Source organism: Bufo bufo, chromosome 5 (genome assembly GCF_905171765.1).
Source record: "Bufo bufo chromosome 5, aBufBuf1.1, whole genome shotgun sequence".
Lineage (NCBI taxonomy): Eukaryota > Metazoa > Chordata > Amphibia > Anura > Bufonidae > Bufo > Bufo bufo.
The window spans coordinates 161,389,655-161,411,382 of record NC_053393.1 but is presented as its reverse complement, the minus strand read 5'-3'; the positions used below and the strand labels follow the sequence as shown (position 1 = coordinate 161,411,382).

Here is a 21,728-nt window from a genome sequence, read left to right as displayed (position 1 = left end):
GGATAATCCTGATCAGGATTCTTCCGGCATAGAGCCCCGACGACGGAACTCTATGCCGGAAGAAAAGAACGCAAGTGTGAAAGGGCCCTTAGTCATTTTCCACCGCCTGTGCTGCATCAGCATTGGAAAACATCATTTTCACAAACTTACACCTACAGTCTCTGATTCCAGAATGTGCAGCGGTGGGGAACGCATTAGTGACAACTGCAAAACTACAGCATTATGTCCGTACAATTCAGTATATACAGGTCATGCAGAGACGCACAGCATTATAAATCTGTATGAAGTAGTTGAGAGAACAGGATGTCTAATAAGACGTTAGATGGTTATAGTCAGCAATTATTAACATGCCATTTAAAGACCTGCAAATACACAAACTAACTGGCCTGTAGGATGTCAAATTTGACATGGTGGCACATTTCACATTAGAATGATTGTAACAGGATGGTTACCTTCAGTCCCATGTAAAACATCTTCTACTTGGGGTAGAATCACCTGTCCACTTGGCTAAACATATCCATATGTGGTTTGAGGTGCTCAGCTTTGAAGAGAATGTGTGATTTCATGATACTGTGTCACGAGATATATATCCAAGTCTGTGTGGCCACCCAGTGGTTGTGTTGTGAACTGCAGTCTGTCATGAGTTTTCTAACAAGTTTAGCATGATATTGTCCTGAAAATAGGATATGTAATATTACACCTGCTTGTAAGGAGAAAAATAGATAACTGACATTAATTTGGATATACAGTACAGACCAAAAGTTTGGACACACCTTCTCGTTCAAAGAGTTTTCTTTATTTTCATGACCATGAAAATTGTAGATTCACACTGAAGTTATCAAAACTATGAATTAACACATGTGGAATTATATACATAACAAACAAGTGTGAAACAACTGAAAATATGTCATATTCTAGGTTCTTCAAAGTAGCCACCTTTTGCTTTGATTACTGCTTTGCACATTCTTGGCATTCTCTTGATGAGCTTCAAGAGGAAGTCCCCTGAAATGGTTTTCACTTCACAGGTGTGCCCTGTCAGGTTTAATAAGTGGGATTTCTTGCCTTATAAATGGGGTTGGGACCATCAGTTGCGTTGAGGAGAAGTCAGGTGGATACACAGCTGATAGTCCTACTGAATAGACTGTTAGAATTTGTATTATGGCAAGAAAAAAGCAGCTAAGTAAAGAAAAACGAGTGGCCATCATTACTTTAAGAAATGAAGGTCAGTCAGTCAGCCGAAAAATTAGGAAAACTTTGAAAGTAAGGGCTATTTGACCATGAAGGAGAGTAATGGGGTGCTGCGCCAGATGACCTGGCCTCCCCAGTCACCGGACCTGAACCCAATCGAGATGGTTTGGGGTGAGCTGGACCGCAGAGTGAAGGCAAAAGGGCCAACAAGTGCTAAGCATCTCTGGGAACTCCTTCAAGACTGTTGGAAGACCATTTCAGGGGACTACCTCTTGAAGCTCATCAAGAGAATGCCAAGAGTGTGCAAAGCAGTAATCAAAGCAAAAAGTGGCTACTTTGAAGAACCTAGAATATGACATATTTTCAGTTGTTTCACACTTGTTTGTTATGTATATAATTCCACATGTGTTAATTCATAGTTTTGATGCCTTCATAGTCATGAAAATAAAGAAAACTCTTTGAATGAGAAGGTGTGTCCAAACTTTTGGTCTGTACTGTGTATGTATATGTGTGTGTATATGTATATGTATAATTTTTACTGCTAAACCTCGCCAGGGAATGGTTTCAGGGTTTTGGAAGGACATATAGTTTTCTTTAAAGAGGTTGTCAGGGCTTTTAATATTGATGACCTAGGGTAGGTAATCAATATTAGATTGGTGGGGGTCCAACACCCGGCACCCCCGCCAATCAGCTGTATGAGGAGACGGCGCATGCAGTGCACAAGTGCCGTCTCCCTTCTCTCTTCCTGCTGTATGTCTATGGGACAGGAAGAGAGAAGGGAGACTGCACCTGCGCGGCGTCTTGTCATAAAGCCGATCGCCGGGGGTGCTGGGTGTCGGACCCCCTCCAATTTGATTATCTAGAAAAAGCCTAGACGACCCCGTTAATCCTATCTAAATAAATGAGCATGCGGGCATAGAAAACTAGTGTATTGGCTTCAGTGGCCCCTTACTTATCCTGATTGGTTACTTTGTGATTTTTACAGGGGGTGTCACAGTCTTCGTTGCCTTATATGATTATGAAGCTAGAACATCAGAAGATCTTTCCTTTAGGAAAGGTGAAAGATTCCAGATCATCAACAACACGTAAGTAGTTTCCTCTCATGTTGCTTGCATGTTTAAAGGCAGCCCACTGAGGGTAGCTTAAAGTAGTGGAAGACACAATCATTTCAGCTTTCTCCATAGGGAGACCGCTAACTAGAAAACTGTCAATCGTTGGCAGATAGGTGGGTAGAGCAGGGGCTCATGAATAACCATGACTCTTCTTGGGCACCTGATGACTATACAGCTAGTTCTTGGCAACCACCTATTATTAGCACATAATTGACATCAGCATAGTTGTGTCTATGCTGCTCTCATTAACGTAGCCCTCCCACAAAAACTTTTATTCTCTGAACTTTTAGAAAGGTACATGATGTAAATTTAGTGTAGTGAAGGTAAATTTCTTACCAGTAACTGTACTTGTGAGTTATAACCTCCCTTCTGATCCTCAGCTGTGTCATGTGGCAGTGTTTCTTCAAGAATAGCATAAGGTTCCTTTTAATAAGTGCTTTCAGTAAGATGTCCTGAATCCCTTCTCACCACTCACCCTGTTGCAGACCGTCCAGTGTGGGTAGTATGTGTATGCCTGTTCTGAACTTTTTTTGTGGAAATGTAGATGTGTGTGTGTATGTATATATATATATAAGTCCAGTGGGAGCACCAACCAGAGTGCGGGTGCACGGTCCAACGCAGGGCAGCGGCAAACCCCAATAGTATAAAAACGAAGAAGTAGGACTGCACTCCAAATATGTGGTAAAAACAGCAGTGATTTATTCACCCATAATATGGCAAGTCTTGCGACGTTTCGGCTCACAAGAGCCTTCCTCAAGCTTGAGGAAGGCTCTTGTGAGCTGAAACGTCGCAAGACTTGCCATATTATGGGTGAATAAATCACTGCTGTTTTTACCACATATTTGGAGTGCAGTCCTACTTCTTCGTTTTATATATATATATATATATATATATATATATATATATATATATATATATATATAGTGTGTCCGCACCGTCGCATTTACAATCACAAAATTTGGCACACAGGTTCATCAGGTGTTTGGGAAGGTTATAGACCGGGTCTCAGCTCTCTAGCATGTACGTTCCTGAGATATTCCCAAAAAATGCAAATATGGCACATCACATGACCTACATTAGCCAATAGAAGCCTACAGGTCTTTCTCTTCATATCCCAACTGCCATACACATGGTTACATGTCCCTTATCAGCCAATAGAAGCTTGCAGGTCCTTAGTCTCCACATACACACAGTTTTACACCAGGCCACCCTCAAAAGATGAACCTAAAAACCCTGCCCCCAGGTCCTTCTGAGCCACGCCCCCTCCCACTCCGCACAGGCAGGGATTGAAAAAAAAATTATATATATATATATATATATATATATATATTAGAGTTGTTGCGATACCAAATTTTTGATTCGGTTTCGATACCATGAAAAAGTATTGCGATACTCGATACCATTCGATACCACGCGAAAAAAATAAACAAAAAAAGCCACGTGCATTCCTCATTTTTAAAAATGGCGAATCGCGCAGTTTTTATTTTATTTTTTCTGTTCCGGCATTCACCACCTAGATTTTTTTTTTATATTTTAATAGTTTGGACTTTTCTGACGTGGCGATGTAATATGTTTATTTATATATTTTATATGTGAAATTGGGAAAAGGGGGGTGATTTATACTTCATATTTTAGTGTTTTTTTTTTTTTCACTTTTTATTTAATAACTATTTCCCCCCTTAGGGGCTAGAACCTGGGATCTTTCATCCCTTTTCCTATTCACCCTGATAGATCTCTATCAGGGTGAATAGGACTCCACACTGTCCCTGCTGCTCTGTGCTTTGTGCACACAGCATCAGGGATGTTACCATGGCAACCAGGGCTTCCTGGCTGCCATGGTAACCGATCGGAGCCCCAGGCTTACACAGCTGGGGCTCCGATCAGAAGCTGCCACTGCACCACCAATGAGGGGGAGTGGAGAGGTCCCTGTGGCCACTGCCACCAATGATTTTAATACTGGAGGGTTGAGAGGGGCCGGCGCACTGTGCCACCAATGATTTTAATGGGATGGGGGGATTGAGGGGGGGGGCACACTGCACCACCAATGATTTTACCCCTTTATACAGGAGGCGGGTACTAGCAGATCAGCGGCAGTTAACTGCCGCTGATCGCAGCTCCCTGTCAGGGGCAGGGTACCGGCAATGCGATTCTGCTGCCGGCACCCGCCTCCTGTATGTGTTAAAGACTGACTACTGTATATGAGTCCAGACTTTCACTATTAGGCCACACAGAGCGGCGCCCAGCGATGTCTCAGCACTCACCATTTAGTCCTGGGCGCCGCTCCGTTCGCCCGCAGTGCCCCATTACTGTCTCCTCTCCTGCTCCACATGCTGCTGATTACTATCGGAGCGATGGGAGGAGACATCAGCTTCACTAGTGGGCGTTCCTTCTCCCTGGCTGTAGCGCTGTCCAATCGCAGCGCAGGGAAAAGGAACGCCCACTAGTAAAGCTGATGTCTCCTCCCATCGCTCCGATAGTAATCCTATCATTGGTGGCGCAGTGCGCCCGCCCCTCCTCCGCCCCTCTCTTCTCATTGCCGCCCCTCCTCCACCCCCTCTCTTCTCATTGCCGCCCCTCCTCCGCCCCTCTCTTCTCATTGCCGCCCCTCCTCCGCCCCTCTCTTCTCATTGGTGGCAGCGGCAGCAGCACAGGGGGAGGGAGGACAGCTTCCTTCTCCCCGTGCTGCTGAGAGAGAACATGAGCGCGCCGATAGCAGCGCGCTCATGTTCAGAGATACTAGACTGCGCAGAAGCGCAGCCCAGTATCGAAAAAACGGAAATCCCGGTATCGTATCGATACCGGGACAAAAGTATCGATTGGGTATCGAAATTTCGATACCCGCAACAACCCTAATATATATATATTATATATATTTTATTCAGAAAAAAACACTGGCAGCACCACCTGAAACGTCGCTCTTTGCCACCAAATAGGTGAATAAAAACACACTGTTTTACTGAAGAACCACCGTCTGGAGTGCAGTCTGATTTTTGCTCTATTTATATTTTATTTGTGGGGTTTTTTTTTGCAGTTAGCTACTGATCTGTTAGGCCCGCTTTTGCTTTCTCTGAGTCAAATAAATGGCGTAAGATAATCCATTTTAGCGGATGCTAGACAAATGCAGAATTAGTATCTAACTTTCACAGGCCACAGTTTCTCTCTCTTCTATTTTATCTGAAAAATCATGCTCTGGTAAATCTTTCTTGAATTCACTGGGGAAATCACTGTTTGCCTGTCTTCTAACATGACGTACAACTATGCAGCGGTACTCCTTATTGATTGGAGCTGAAATGGGCCTTTTAATGGAGCACAATGTAATTACTGTAGTTGTATTGTCCCACATTTACATTTATCCATTACAGTATCTCCTGACATTGTGAAGGAGGATACATTGGCGTTGTACAGCATCTCGCTGCTAACATCTAGGTTAAAAGAGGAGGCAGAAGTCACTGAGGCAGATGGGAATCCTGATTAGAGAGGAGACAGACAGTTTGCAAGAAGTCACCAAGTTGCAGGAGATCATTGCCATGTGTACAGTACATTATTTTTTCTTTTTAATTCAGAGAAGGAGACTGGTGGGAAGCCAGATCAATAGCCACTGGAAAAACAGGTTATATACCCAGTAATTACGTAGCCCCAGCGGACTCCATCCAGGCTGAAGAGTAAGTACAATCATTGTTTATTTGCTTATTTTAATATTTGGTACATTAAAGAAGCCGCTAATGCAGTTGGGCATATATTGTAAAAAAAAATACTCCTTTTAAGGGCTCCCAGTATTGATGCCCTATCTTCAGGATGGGTCATCAGTATCAGAATGGTGATGTCCAGTACTCGGCACCCCCTCATATCAGCTGTTCCATGCGGATCTGAAACTACCACTTTAAATGGAGACGGAAGAAGCGCTTCATTCAAAGTGGTGGTTGCTGGGCTGGCTGCTACAGGGAACAGCTGATCAGAAGGGTACCGGGTGTCTGATCCCCTCCTAAGGATAGGTCTTTATTAGGGCCCCCTTTTAACTAGGCATCACGTGTGGTATTGAGATTAATACTACAATGCTACTTTCTGTTATCCTGCAGACTGTTACCAAGTCGAGCAGTAATGGAGGGCCAGCTTCTAATAACCCACACAACACTCCCGTCCATACATCTTTTGCTGTCACCGGAGACCTACTGTGACGCAGAATCTGCTGGCGCTATATATGTGATGTGCGGGACGTGGCTTCTTTTGTTTTTCGTGTGATGGAAAGGTGTTGGGAGTCATTAGAAGCTGCTCCAATATGATCAGGTACCCCTAGATTACAAGCAGAAGAGGATTAAAGTACGAGAAATATTTGTCAAACCTTTTAGTCCTGTAAAATGCCAATATATAAAGGGTCCTGTTCTGGTAAACAGCTCCCAGTAATCCAGTCCAGGATCCACATTTGGATGCACATACTCTTAGGGGGGGAGAAATACAAAGCAGAATCCATGGCCGAACCCGGAGGCTGACCCTGAGGTTTTTACTGTGTTTGTGAGTTATGATCTCCCTTCTGATCCTCAGATGGGTTTTTAATTTTGAATGTCGTGGGTTCACCAGTGACTTTACCACATTCAGTGGGACTAAGCCACAAAAGGACACCTGGCACGGTGCCTGCTGGTTTCCAAGCCAAGATGTCCTTTTTTGGTGCAGTTGAGAAAACCATGCAGATATAAGCCACAGCGGCGTGGAATCGGCAATCAGTAAACATTGTGTAAACTTGAGAGGTTATTGGGGGGATTTACCATAGACAAGCTTTTCCGTTGGTCTGTGGTGTCCCCTGCGCAGGCCTAGTCATATATTGGACGCACCCTCCAGCAGTCTGTGCGCATGACGAGAAATCTACGGCAGCTCCCACCTGATGTACTGTACTTTTCTCTCTTCATTTATGGCCAGGGTGGTGTAGAAATGCCACCTGTAAAAAAAAAAAAAAAAAAAAAAAAAAAAAAGTTTGTTGCAGTGGCGTTTAAAAAGTCACAAACACAGAGTTTGTGACTTGTTTAAGCTTTATGGAGGACATTTATAATTTGTGGTTGTTTTTGTGTCCGTTTTAAGTCTGTCTTTGCTTTGTGTACCTGAGCCAAATTTATGAAATGGTGCGCCTTAATATATTTGGCGTCAGCGCAATGTGGTTTACTCCTTTTATGTGTAAAAGTAGACCAGGGGGTTGCGACTTTTGCAAAAGTAGCACATATTAAATGAGCCATAATCCAGGTCTAATCTCACTTTTAACTCTTAAACACAGACCACTGTAAAGAGTGGCGAAGGACACCAAATGTCGCAGAAAACGGAGCAATCGCCATGACTTGCGACTTTTTTAAACCACAGAACTGACATATCTGGTTTGATGAATGTAACCCTATGTTCTTAGCTTTGGACACAGTTACAGATGTGGCGTTTATCTAGAAGCCCAGAATTTATATTGTACACAGTCAGCTATAGAAGTGGGAATTTCATCGACCTACAAGACTGAAGCTGGGGGTTTTCTAAAGGGAATAGTAATTATAGTGTTTTATATCCTTTTGAATATCTCACCAAATATCACACACAAAAGGATCTTTGAAGGAGAACGATGAATGAGGAGATGTTTTGTTGCATACAAATCAGCAGGAGATGTGAGATTCCCTTCTTTATTTACAGGTGGTATTTTGGCAAAATGGGGAGGAAAGATGCGGAGAGATTGCTTCTCAGCCCAGGAAATCAAAGAGGGACGTTTTTAGTCAGGGAGAGTGAAACCACTAAAGGTAAACCTATTTTCTCTTTTTATTCCCTAAAATAATTTAAGTTCTAAGTTATTTGTTGGTGCAGTTTTGACTTTATCGCATGCTTTTTATATTACATTATATATAATTGTGTGTGAATTGTCAGAAAAATATTGGTAGAATATATTCACACCCGCTGGTCTTGTGGGAAAAGGGCAGCTACTTCAGTCACTTTCAGGGTATCCATTTTCTGTTCATTCAGATTCAGCATCAAAAGCAGAAGAGGATTAAAGTATGGGGCATATTTGGCAAGTCTTAAGGCCCCTTTCAGACGAGTGAGTGTCACGCTGCGGACTCGCAGCGCCCGTCCTGAACTTCCAGCACTGGAAGAGATGATGCTTGAAAATCGACGTTGATGTATAAAATTAATGGGTCAGGATTCCGCGCGTTCGCTACACAGATCGCATCTGGAAGGAAAATTCGCTCGTGTGAAAGAGGCCTGAGGTCCCTTTCAGACGAGCGAGTGTCATGCTGCGGACTCGCAGCACAGCCAGAATCGCATAGCATTATTGATTTTATGATGCTATGTAACCCTTACAGTTCTGGAATGTATTTGATAACACTGACATAATTCTGTCAGTGTTATTCAGTACATTTCAGACCTCGCCTAAGGGTTACATAGCATCATAAATCGATATAATGCAATGCGATTCTGGCTGTGCTGCGAGTCCGCAGCGTGACACTCACTGGTCTGAAAGGGGCCTTAGGCCTCTTTTACACAAGCGAATTTTCCTTCCGGATGCGATCTGTGTAGAGAACGCGCTGAATCCTGACCCATTCATTTTATATATCAACGTCGATTTTCAAGCATCATCTCTGCGTTTAAGAAAAATCTCAGCATGATCTACATTGTGCATTTTTCACACAGCTCTGGCTCCATAGAAGTGAATGTGGCTTGCATAAAAAAGGCATCCGGATGCAATGCGGTTTTCACTGATGGATGCTAGAAGTAGTAGATTGTTCTTCAATTTTTCTTCACGTGCGTGAAAAACACATAGAATCTGGACGCGGAAAAAAAACGCACACGCCAAACTCAATCGCAGACCAAATTGATTGACATTAAACGCAAAACTATCAGTTTTTCCTTGACCAGATCCGGACCAAATCCGTATCGCTCGTGTGAAAGAGACCTTACAATTCTGTAAAATACTAATATATAAAGGGTCCTCTTCTGGTAAACGGTTCCAATTAATCCAGAAAAAAAAAACATCGTCCACTTTAATTCAAATTCTAGTCCTACTAATGACATGGCGTGAAACCATATTTACCGTATGTACCAATGTCTCCGTAAGTTACTTCTCATCTTTTCTCTTTCACCCCTGTGTTCTGTGACTTTCCAAAAGTGCATTTAAGGGCGCTCTGCTTAGGCTAAGAATTCATGGATAGTGTCACGGTCTTCTGAAGGTCCATAGTATGCTATGTTCATTAAGATCTCAGCCACAAATAGTAGGGATCGACCGATATTGATTTTTTAGGGCCGATACCGATACCGATAATTTGTGAACTTTCAGGCCGATAGCCGATAATTTATACCGATATTCTGGGAATTTTCATTTTTGAGAGAAAAAAAAAATTCATACACAAATCTGCTGAAAATTAATATGTTTATTGTTAATGTGTATTTTGGTTTATTGTTAATGTGTATTTTTTTTTTTTATAAATCTTTTTCATTTATACTTAATATTTTTGTATTTTTTTTTTTTACTAACTTTTAGCCCCCTTAGGGACTAGAACCCTTGTCCTATTCCCCCTGATAGATCTCTATCAGGGTGAATAGGATCTCACACTGTCCCTGCTGCTCTGTGCTTTGTGCACACAGCAGCATGGAGCTTATCATGGCAGCCAGGGCTTCAATAGCGTCCTGGCTGCCATGGTAACCGATCGGAGCCCCAGGCTTACACTGCTGGGGCTCCTATCGGAGGAGCAGGGGAGAGGGGATCCTGTGGCCACTGCCACCAATGAGTAATACTGGGTGGGGGGGAGGGGCGCACTGCGCCACCAATGTTTTTACTATTGGCCGGGATTGGGGTGGGGGGCGCACTGCGCCACCAATGATTAATACTGGGGGGCGCACTGCGCCACCAATGAAGAGGAGTCTTTCATTCATTCATATACAGGAGGCGGGAGCTGGCTGCAGAATCACATAGCCGGCTCCCGACCTCTATGAGCGGTGGCTGCGATCCGCGGCACCTGAGGAGTTAACTACCGCGGACCGCAGCTGCCGTTCATAGAGGTCGGGAGCCGGCTATGTGATTCTGCAGCCAGCTCCCGCCTCCTGTATATGAATGAATGAAAGGCTTATCTTCATTGGTGGCGCAGCGGCCACAGCCCCTCCCCTCCTCTTGTCTCCTCTCCTGCTATTGGCGGCAGCAGCAGCACAGGGGGAGGAGACACTGCTTCCTTCTCCCCTGTGCTGCGGAGGGAACACAGAACACAGAATGTTCCCCATACGTTATCGGTATATCGGCAAAATAGATGCCGATACCGATAACGTTCAAAATCCTTAATATCGGCCGATAATATCGGCCAAACCGATAATCGGTCGATCCCTAACAAATAGTATTGCAAAATGTCAATTCTATTAAACAAAGAAGCCTTTTCCTGTAAATTGGAGACTTGCAATACAAATAATACAAATTTCAGTTGACTGCCTGCAATTAGTGGTGCACATTTTATAACTTTCTTCTGTGCAAGACCTGAGACTGGTATCATGGCGCTGTCTCATCTTCTTGATGGTGATAGATTAGTAAAATAAATCTCTTGCACACCATTTTTCTTCCTAGGAGCTTTTTCACTATCCATCCGGGATTGGGATGAAGTGAGAAACGACAATGTGAAGCACTACAAGATCAGGAAACTTGACAATGGAGGATACTATATCACTACTCGGGCACAATTTGAATCACTACAGAAACTTGTAAAACACTACTCCGGTAAGAGCCTTGCTTTCAGCTTTTACACTCATTTGTTTTTGTTTTTTTCCCCTTCATACTTTTTAATAGAGCTACATAAATTATGTTACCCATAAGTAATTTTGCTACCCACACAGTGCATTACTTACCTGTCTTTTAAGCTGAGCAGGGTGAGGAGAAGTCACACTGTGGACTTGTCTCCCCGCTCCTGGCGAATTTTTAAAGAGAATGTGTCATCAGAAAATGGCCTATTGTTTAAAGGTAATTTGTCACCTGCGTCAAACCCTATAAGGTACAGTGGTAAATGAATAAAACACCTGCCGTTGATCAGTAATTTGTATGTCAACACTCGCCCCACATTCCCCTGCTACTTTACAACACACTAGTCGTGAAATACATAGCGAGGACTTCTCCTCATTATGTGCACAGGAGTCCCCTCAATGCATTTCCAGGCTGGTTTGCAGATGCACAGCGAGGGGATGGAGTTACATAAAACATAAAAATGATCCATCTGGAGTCTCCGACACGTGTGCTATACATGTATTACTGTACTTGGTAGGGCTTGCCGGAAGTGACAGATTCCCTTTAAATCACGTTTTTATATTAAAGGGGTATTCCGGTTAAGTAATGCAGTTTTTCAAAAATTACATGAAGGCTGCAAGCTGTGACCCAACCCATACATACAACCAGAGTTTCAATTTACCTTGCAATCCATTTGTCTAGCTCCTATGTGAGCCTGCAACACACAGAGTATCATGGCGTCTGATCTTCCCTCGCAAAGACTACAATCCCTAGCTTTCCTGCTGTGAGTGGTGATTACCAATTGGCTGCCTAATATGCAGTCCAGTCACGCCCCCTGTACTCGGTAATCACCGGCACACTAACACTGAGCATGCTCGACCTAACAAAGGCTCAGAACTACAGGTCGATGCCGTGGTGATTTATGAGGAAACAGTGGGTAGCAGAAGAAGAAACCTACTTTTAGTACTACTGAACGGTAAATATGTGAAATTTACACTTAGCTAATTATTGATGATAAATGAGTCTAAAACATAAGTTATATTTATGGTAACAGGAATACCCCTCTAAACATGTTTTTTAGAATTTTTTTATGTTTTCTCAATTTTCCAATGTCTTTCTGTATTAAAGAAAATTTTATAAAATTCAGCAATTTTCACACTGGCTACCAGGCCTAAAAAATGATAAGACTTCCTGTCTCTTGAGCAGCCCCATGGGCCATAGACACAATGGTCAGGCGGGACCTCATTGACTTCTATGGGAAAGTTTTCTAGTCGTGCTCTGTGACCTGTGCAGAGGTCAGGAGGGAGCCGATAAGCTGTGATATCGCCTGTTGTGCATGGTTGATTCTGTGTTATCAATGTAGAGCTAAAAGCGCCTTTACACTCGCAGAGCTAAAGCCAATTGTCGGGAATGGAAGCGTTCCTTCCCTAGGTCGGCTGTTCGTTCAGTAAATGCAGTGATCACCTCCACAATATGAGAACAAGGGATCGCTCTCGCTCGTCCTCAGACAGCTGCACGGTTTCTAGGCCGCAGATCACGGTTTAGATCGCACAATCTGCTCTTCAGAAACAATAGTTTATTTGCCTGCACTAATAATCATTTCACCTTTACACAGGCAGATTGGGAATGAGCGTTCGCAGGAACATTCCTTCCCGATAATCTGCCTGATTTATCTGGACGTGTAAATCCACCTTAATTGTTGTAGAGGTGTTGTCATTGTAATTCTGCCTTTGGTGATAATGATAATGGCTACTGAAAAAGCTACCAGTTTCGAAACTTGCAGAATTATATACATTTTGTGCCCAAAAAGTCTGTGTGTAATGAGGGAGCCGGTCAGGATTTCAATAAGCCCATGATAGGTTTCCTTTAAGTGAGTTCTGCTGCATGTATTACGTAGTATCTTCTCATTCCCTAGAAAGTAGTTTAGCAGCAATCCAGTTAACATGCAAAACATTATTCATTAGTATTTTTCTTACCCCCCCAAGTGCAGGGTCAAAAGTACGGGGGTAAGAAAATGTTACTTTAAAGAGAATCTGTCACCTCTCCTGACATCTTTTTAATAGCTACTTACTTACGGTACATTCCCAATGTAATAACAATTCTGAAGCAATTCTGACTCTATGCTGTATGATTACTTTATTATTCCTGCTAGAAGTGATGAATGAATTACTAGCAGTAATTACGTCAGACTGTGCAGGACACCCCCAACTGGTAGCGCCTAGCTGGACCTTCAATGCAAACTGCTAGTAATGTAGTAATAACTTGTAGCAGGAATAATAAAGGAGTGACACAACATAGGCTCATGAGAATAGATGATCCAGTAGTTACTAAACCAGACCTATCTGAAGAGGTGACAGGTTCTCTTTAATGAGGACTTTAACTTCATTCTAATGTTTGCACGTTTCTCTTGTGTTTCCAGTGGATTTATTCTTGCTTTTTTTTTTTTCTTTCTAAAGAACATGCCGATGGCTTGTGCTATAGGTTAACAACCGTGTGTCCCACTGTGAAACCACAAACCCAGGGATTAGCCAAGGATGCATGGGAAATTCCTAGAGAATCTTTGAGACTTGAAGTTAAATTGGGCCAAGGATGTTTTGGTGAAGTTTGGATGGGTAAGTATACATTGCGTTATTCTGTATACCGATGCTTGCTGGCTGATAAGTGTGTTTTTACCTCCTGAAATATAATTCACTTTATCAATAAAACCACAAGAAATGATGAAGGGATGATATGATATAGGAGGGCTCGTTCAGAGGTTCAGCCTGTAACTTACTAAGCTTACAAATTACTCCCAGGAAACTACAGTGAGGCAATAGTTCCTTATGAGTTACGACCAGAAGGGGTAAATATGATAAGGTGTTTGGGGTATGACTTCATGTAGAACATTTTTTACTTGCCAAAGAAATAATATTAAGTGTTTGACCTCATTGATTTTTCATCAAAAGATAAATCAAAATCTCATATATTTAGGCTTTGTTGTGACGCCCATCATGCATGCCCGGCCTTGTATGCATGCCATCACTTTTGAGGGTGAAAAAAAGGAGACTTTTTTTTCTTCTATATATTACATTGATTTAGATATTAAAGGGAGGCTGTCACCTGGATTAAGCCATGTTAACTGCAGTAGTACATTAGTAGTCTGGATCAGTCCTTGTTACTGGCAGTGCAGTCCAGCGTCGCCTAGAGAGCTCACAGCTGAGGAACGAGAGGGAGTTTGAGAAGAAGTGCGGTCTGGCCTGATGCACGCTGTGCGTTTGATGGTTGAAGACTCTTGCTGTTGCCCTTGGTTTGGCCAGCACTACTCACGTGAACAATGCTGGCCAATCCAAGAGCAGGGCTGGACAAGTAGGAAGCGTCCTGGATTACCAATGCATTGAAACATCCTCTGAATTCTGCGCTTTTTCCACAACATGTACACGAACACTAAGCTGCTGCAGGTTTTCGGTGCAGAATTTGTAGAGTTCATCATTGTGGTGCACAGACTGACTTGATCCCTTGCTTGGTCAGTTCAGCAGCACCAGCCTTTAACAGAGTGGAACCGGTGAATGACCATTTGGTTGCTTGTTTGCTATTCTTTTTTTCTTCCTTACTATTTTGGTTGACCTCGTTTTTTTTGTTCCATAGGAACTTGGAACGGAACCACGAAAGTAGCAATCAAAACACTAAAGCCTGGGACAATGATGCCTGAAGCCTTCCTGCAAGAGGCGCAGATCATGAAAAAACTCCGGCATGATAAATTAGTTCCCCTTTACGCTGTGGTGTCTGAAGAGCCCATCTACATTGTTACAGAGTATATGACAAAAGGTTGGTCCTATATGAACTTGTTTCTCAGTTGTCGGCTTAGAGTGCTGGAAATTGTCCTCTCAGGAAATTGTGTCCAGACCCAGTACATAAGTAAATTCCAATATACAATATAAAACTACTCCTTTAGGGTGTATTTTATATATGACTGTGCGGTCAAAACAGGAGGAAAGAATGCGCTCAAAACTCATGTGGGTGCAATTTTTTTGCTGTATTTCCGAGGAGAAAATAATGAAAACTCATTCAGAAAGTGTAACTACAAAATAAAGGAATCCAGATGTAAAAAACATGCATTTTTAAGCACAGTCTTGACCACATAAAAAAGGTCCATGTAAACATGCCTTCGTAAAGGGATATTTTTCTTATGTGAAGTTTTCTCCTGCCCACAGGATAGGGGGATACCCTGTGGAGCCCTCCATAATGAATGGAGCGGTTGGTTGCACATGGTCATGACTACTTTCTAATCTATGGGCGTTCCGGAGATAGTAAAGCACTTGGCTATCTCCACAACTCCCATAGAAATGAATAGTGTGGCAGTGCGCATGCCAGACTAGGCAGCAGGGGACTCCACAGGGTATGAGGGCCCAACGGTAAGGCCCCCACCTATCTAATAGTTATCCTCTATCCTGTGGGTACATTTACATTTTACAGTAGGTGTATGATTTAATTGTTTTCAACTAGTCTAGTACACATAAATCACTCCCAAGTATTGTAGGAAAATAATTCTTTCCTGTAAAGGATTTGTACATAATAAACGTATTCATTGAGAGTAAACGCTGCTGGCAAAACTGAGTTTTCACTTCAATAGAGCTGAGCTGCAGTACCCAGTGTAGCCATTGGAGGAGAGTGGAGCTGTGTCAGTATACTCTTCTTCATAGTGATGTTCTCTTCCTTTAGAGGGCCTCTTCATTTCCTTGCCACTGCTCCACTTCTTCTGACGAAGCCCCTTTCACTTGCATTAGTTTCACGCACTCTTCTCCGTTGTGATTTTATTTGGCATAACCGTAAAACATGCCGTTTGCTAGGTAATGGCGTTATTCTGCCAACCTGCCCATAGTTATCCATTCACTTCAGTGGACCCGAGCTGTAACACCAGACACAACTTATGCCCCTGGTAAGGGGGTGTTCTTGGAAGAAAGCAGCCACGTGTTACTAATTCTGTACAAACCCTTTAAAAAATATTAGGGATGTTTATGATCAAAAGAATAATTTATTAATCAACATTTTATTTTCCTCTCGTTGTAAAACAGGAAGCCTATTAGACTTCCTTAAAGAGGGGGATGGGAAGTATTTGAAGCTACCACAACTGGTTGACATGGCTGCACAGGTAAGCATAGTTTATCCTGTCTGAGTCCTGCTTAACGAGATACAACTAAAACTAGACTTTATTATTATAATTTTTCTCGTGAATGAATTGGGGGACACAGCAGCCCGGGTATATGCCAAGCTGCACTTTATTATAACTTTTTCCCCACAGATAGCAGATGGCATGGCGTATATTGAAAGGATGAACTATATCCACCGAGACCTGAGAGCTGCTAACATCTTGGTGGGAGACAATCTTGTATGCAAAATTGCTGACTTTGGCCTGGCCAGATTGATAGAAGATAACGAGTACACAGCAAGACAAGGTACATCTTCTGTTACATCACATAGATCTACAGGACATATGAGTATATTGCACCGACATTTTCAAAAGATTAAAATAATCATGAATTAGAAAATGAGTCTGATTGTGATTTGGTGTTCTGTTATACAGTATATATGATGTGCTCTTACTTATACATTTGGTGACTTCTCAAATAATCTCTTAGAATTTTTCACACTAAATTGTGTTTTGTTTTTGTTACTGAGAATAGGATGGATTTTGGCATTTGCCCAGATTAGATTATGAAGGTAAAATAAGGAAGCCTTCATGATTTGTCTGGACTCATTCATTCGGACTAAACACCATTAACGGCACTTCACACAGATGTGAAATCTGTTATCTTGACGTTTTTTTCATTTCTCATTCCTCTTTAGGAGCAAAATTTCCCATCAAGTGGACTGCTCCTGAAGCTGCATTATATGGGCGATTTACCATAAAGTCTGATGTCTGGTCATTTGGGATCCTCCTGACAGAGCTGGTTACCAAAGGAAGAGTGCCGTATCCAGGTACAGTATACTTGGTGTTGTGCATTAGCTGCCAACTATTGTTTAATTGGTCCTAGAAAATGTGGTAGTCAAGAATCTCTCCAAACTGAAATGGCAGAAATGAGTTGGCTCTAAGGCTTAAAGGGAATCTGTTGGGTCCAAAATGCGGAGCGGAGGCTGAACGCTGGCAGGCGGATGCATTCTCAGTGGATCCGCCTCCACTGAGAATGCATTGGGGCCAGACGGATGCGTTCGGGACCGCTCGTGAGCCCCTTCAAACGGAGCGCACGAGCGGACACCCGAACGCTAGTGTGAAAGTAGCCTTAGGCGTATTTCAGGTGCAGATGGTAGCACAACGTTATCTGCAACTTCGCCCCGCTCATGCCAGGTCTAAAATTGTGGACTGGGAAGGAGACGGGCCGGTAGGTCTGTCTCCTTTACCATTTTCTACGATTGTTTTAGGTGTAGAAAAAGGTCTAAATGTAAGACCGCTCGGAAGCTGGCTCTTCATAACTTCGGGGGATCCTCTGCCAGCTATGGGGCTTTATTACGTCGGTCCTAATAAATGTGCCCCATAGTTTGCTTTGTTTGAGTACCTATTAATCCTCTTTAAATGCTACTGGTAGCTATTATGTGTAACGGTGTTGAATCCTTTCCATAGGGATGGTGAATAGAGAAGTGCTGGAACAAGTGGAGCGGGGCTACCGAATGCCCTGTCCTCAAGGCTGCCCAGAATCACTGCATGAATTAATGAAGCTGTGCTGGAAGAAGGACCCGGATGAAAGGCCAACCTTTGAATATATTCAGTCCTTTTTAGAAGACTACTTTACAGCAACAGAGCCACAGTACCAACCTGGAGACAATCTATAAGATTAAAGACTAGACGTCAAATGCACAAATCTGCCAAAAGTATAAGCAAGACTTTGCATAAGTTTTTACCTGTGTCTATGGGGAAAAGGAGAGTCATGATCACTCTGCATGCTTATGGCGAACTGGAAATCCACAGTACAGTTGCACAAAACCACTTTGGAAGTATTGTAAATGGACAAATCAGGTGAATCGGAAGAGGTCCCAAAGAAACGGGTGTCGGTATTGATGGTGAAGAAAGCCATTAGAAGAATAGCATCCAGCCAAGAAGTACATTTCAAGAAAAGAGGCTTGCTGGACCAAACATTTCATTCCTCTTCAAAAAGTTTTTTTAAAATTTGTATTAAACACTAATCATCCTCTAATCGGTTTGATTTCTTGACACTCAGACTGGCAATAGATCCCGGTCATACATACAAAGGCCGTAATGGGACTTTGGATCCCAGTCATTAAATCTGAGTTTCTGAAGGTTTAAAGTGCAAACATATATATGTAATGAATCATACTAAAAGCAATTAACTGGTGGGGGTGAAAGATACGTTTTTCTTACATGGCGTTGCTGTGGGTGGCACCATTGTCACTGTTGTCCTTTAGGGAACTGAGCACCTTATTCTTGCTCACTGCAGTATCACGGGTTTTGCCTTTAAAGGCTTTTATACTGCGCTGAATGTCTCTAAAGAATTGCAGGTCCAGGGTGTGGTTGCTCGCCAGTCATCATGGTGGCCTATGGGTAAGCTTGGGTGAGCATCTGCAAAATCTACAGCGGGGTTAATCAGGAGTAGTGAGCAAAAGTGGAGATAATCCTGTGTATGCAATCTTTTCGATTATTTTCTGGATTGGGCTTAAAGGGGTATTACCATTTGATAAAATAAGGCTTTATGTACTTTCTGTATGTATTCCTTACAGTTTTCAAGATCTCTGTCTGCAGGCATACAATGGAAACCTTCATTTTTGTTGTTCTTCTTTCAGGGGTTAAAAATCCAGGTTTTGGCCATGTAACAAACAGACAGTGCTCAGAGCTGTGCCTTCTAACATGCACACGTGTGATCAGCACATGGCCAGGATAGATTGTCAGCTAGCAGAGATGCTGAAAACCATGACCTATTGCTGCAGAGATTTGCTGGGAATTGTGTGATGATCAAGTCACTTTCCCCCTCATATCGGCACCTGAATGCCCTATGACATAACGAGGGGGTGGGGGGGCTCCATTAGTGCAGGATTTCTGCGATTGCACTTTGGCTTTTCTTTGATTACCGTGAACACTAGCGGGAGGTGACTGGAGACAAAATGTGAATGTTTTTAATGACTGTACGCAGACTTAATTTACTGTGGTTAAAGCATAAGAACCCCCAGTGTGTAGCTGGATGGTCACATATGCTCATGAAAAATTTCACTATTTCAGCTGACACATATCTGGCAATAAATTGACTTTCAATTTTTTTTATTTTTTTGGGGGGGTTTAATTAGTTTTCTCATGAATATGCTTATGTAACAATACATCTTTAAGTTCTGGTATATCCTCTGCTACATTTGATGATGTAACCTGTAAAGCTTTTGAGATGCGTTCTCCATAGCAGGAAAGCCTTTGGTAATGTATTTTGTTTACAGCGCCTGAAATGTTATTCTTGAGTTTCTTTACTGGCGGTGCCATCATCCCGCTTTATTACCTGCTTTCTGTTTAACGAGGCAGATCTGTTTTTTTAAAGGGCTTTATACAGAATCTATGGAATTGTATCTTTTTTATAAGTTTTTTCAAAGCCAATTTAACGCAAATTCTTTAGGTTTGTGTACTAAGTAACAGGAAAGCGGTGTTTGCCAACCATTCACTGTTTTCCCAACTAAACAAAATCATGTCATACGGTTTGTATAGTAAAGGATTAAAACACTAATTAGTGCGTTTTCTTTTTAAGTGATTATGATGATACATATCTAATGGACATGAGAGGCTATACATATATTTAACACCATTTTATGTTACACTCGATGCCTGTAGAACAGCAGGTAAACAGTATGTAAAATAAAAACTGTTTTTTACAAAGATAATACTCTTTTCTTGTGTATTAACTTTTGTGGTTCAATATTTAATACATTCACTAAAAAAACTGTAGGAATAATTATCTGCAAGAGATGATTACCTGCTATTTTCCTCACATCATGCTCTGCGCCATTAGAGCAGAGCTGTGATCTGTGACTACAGTTTAGCTACAGTGTCTACAGGTAGTTTTGGGTAGTCTGAGACACGCCTCCTGTCTCACTATTGGTTCAGGCTGCTGCTCTCTCCCTGCCCCCGCGGCTCTGCCTTCTCACTTTTGTTGATGTGTATAATAAGCACAAGTCTGTCTCGTCTTCATCATGAAGTTGGTGCATAGACCATTGATTTACAACACAAAGGCAAAATTGTTACAAAGTACAGATCTTAACCAATGACTATTAGGTAATTTCCATACCTATACTAATAAGAATAGGCCTTAGGGCTCATTAAGACGGACGTATGTTTTTTGCGATCCTCAAAAATGCGGATCTGTTTTTTGCAGTGAGATGAGGATGACTGCGAAAAAAGGGATTGCATTATGCATTTTTGGGGACCTGTAGACCTCAATAGGGCCATGTTAAGAATTTCACTGACAAGTATAGGACATGTTTTATTTGTTTTGCGGGGCCTGGGAACGGAAGAAAAGATGCAGACAGCACTCCGGGGCCATATAGAAGTGAATGGGTCCGCATCTAATCCACAAAATTGCGGTTCAGATGATGAAAGCAACATACAGCTGTCTTAATGAGCGTTTAGTAAGGGGAGACTGGAGATTTGCTTTTATAGATGACATTTAAGAGCCACAATGCAGAGTAGCACATAGTGTAGTTACGGAAACTAGCAGGTCATGTGTTGCATTTATTATTAAACCCCTGGTTGTCAGTGCAGGCTGTGCAAATCACCACCTTGGGCCTCAAAATGCGTATGGTGCTCTTTTACTCTGGAGCTCTCTGTCAAAAGATTAGGGCCACATGTAGGGTGTTTATAAAACCAGGAAGCAGAACATAATAATAGGGTTTACATTTCACATTGGCACATGATTGGCACAACATATTGGTCATTGAACTGGCATATCTGTAGAAAAATTGCAGTTTTCACTTTGCACCATCTGTGGTGCATACATTTTTGCAAAACACCTGTGGTGTCAAAATACTTACTTCACCCCTTATTAACCGCCTCCAGACCGCCTAACGCAGGATCGCGTTCCGGAGGCGGCAGCTCCAGGCAGAGTCACGCATCTATGCGTCATCTCGCGAGACGCGAGATTTCCTGTGACCGCGCGCACACAGGCGCGCGCGTTCACAGGATTGGAAGGTGAGCGAGTGGATCTACAGCCTGCCATCGGCGATCGTTCGCTGGCAGGCTGTAGATGTGATTTTTTTTTTTAACCTCTAACAGGTATATTAGACGCTGTTTTGATAACAGCGTCTAATATACCTGCTACCTGGTCCCCTGGTGGTCCCTTTTGCTTGGATCGACCACCAGAGGACACAGGCAGCTCAGTAATAAGTAGCATTAAACACCACTACACTACACCCCCCCCCCCCTGTCACTTATTAACCCCTGAACACCCCATATAGACTCCCTGATCACCCCCCTGTAAGGCTCCATTCAGACGTCCGTATGTTTTTTACGGATCCACGGAGACATGGATCGGATCCGCAAAACACATACGGACGTCTGAATAGAGCCTTACTGGGGGGTGATCACCCCATATAGACTCCCTGATCACCCCCCTGTAAGGCTCCATTCAGACGTCCGTATGTTTTTTACGGATCCACGGAGACATGGATCGGATCCGCAAAACACATACGGACGTCTAAATGGAGCCTTACAGGGGGTGATCAATGACAGGGGGGTTATAACCCCATATACACTCCCTGTC

The 21,728-nt window shown here is 42.7% G+C and overlaps 1 protein-coding gene across 1 annotated transcript in view; it reads left to right on the top strand.

The window, feature by feature from the left end:
- Positions 1 to 19,854, top strand: part of YES1 (YES proto-oncogene 1, Src family tyrosine kinase) — a 73,616-nt gene extending 53,762 nt beyond the window's left edge. Inside the window, exons 3-12 of the mRNA XM_040431790.1 lie at positions 2,174 to 2,273; positions 5,864 to 5,962; positions 7,956 to 8,059; positions 10,861 to 11,010; positions 13,467 to 13,622; positions 14,635 to 14,814; positions 16,062 to 16,138; positions 16,289 to 16,442; positions 16,834 to 16,965; positions 17,606 to 19,854. Coding sequence (XP_040287724.1) covers positions 2,174 to 2,273; positions 5,864 to 5,962; positions 7,956 to 8,059; positions 10,861 to 11,010; positions 13,467 to 13,622; positions 14,635 to 14,814; positions 16,062 to 16,138; positions 16,289 to 16,442; positions 16,834 to 16,965; positions 17,606 to 17,814 — 1,361 coding nt within the window. The 3' untranslated portion in view covers positions 17,815 to 19,854. The remainder of the gene's footprint in view (positions 1 to 2,173; positions 2,274 to 5,863; positions 5,963 to 7,955; positions 8,060 to 10,860; positions 11,011 to 13,466; positions 13,623 to 14,634; positions 14,815 to 16,061; positions 16,139 to 16,288; positions 16,443 to 16,833; positions 16,966 to 17,605) is intronic.
- The last annotated feature ends 1,874 nt before the right edge of the window (positions 19,855 to 21,728 follow it).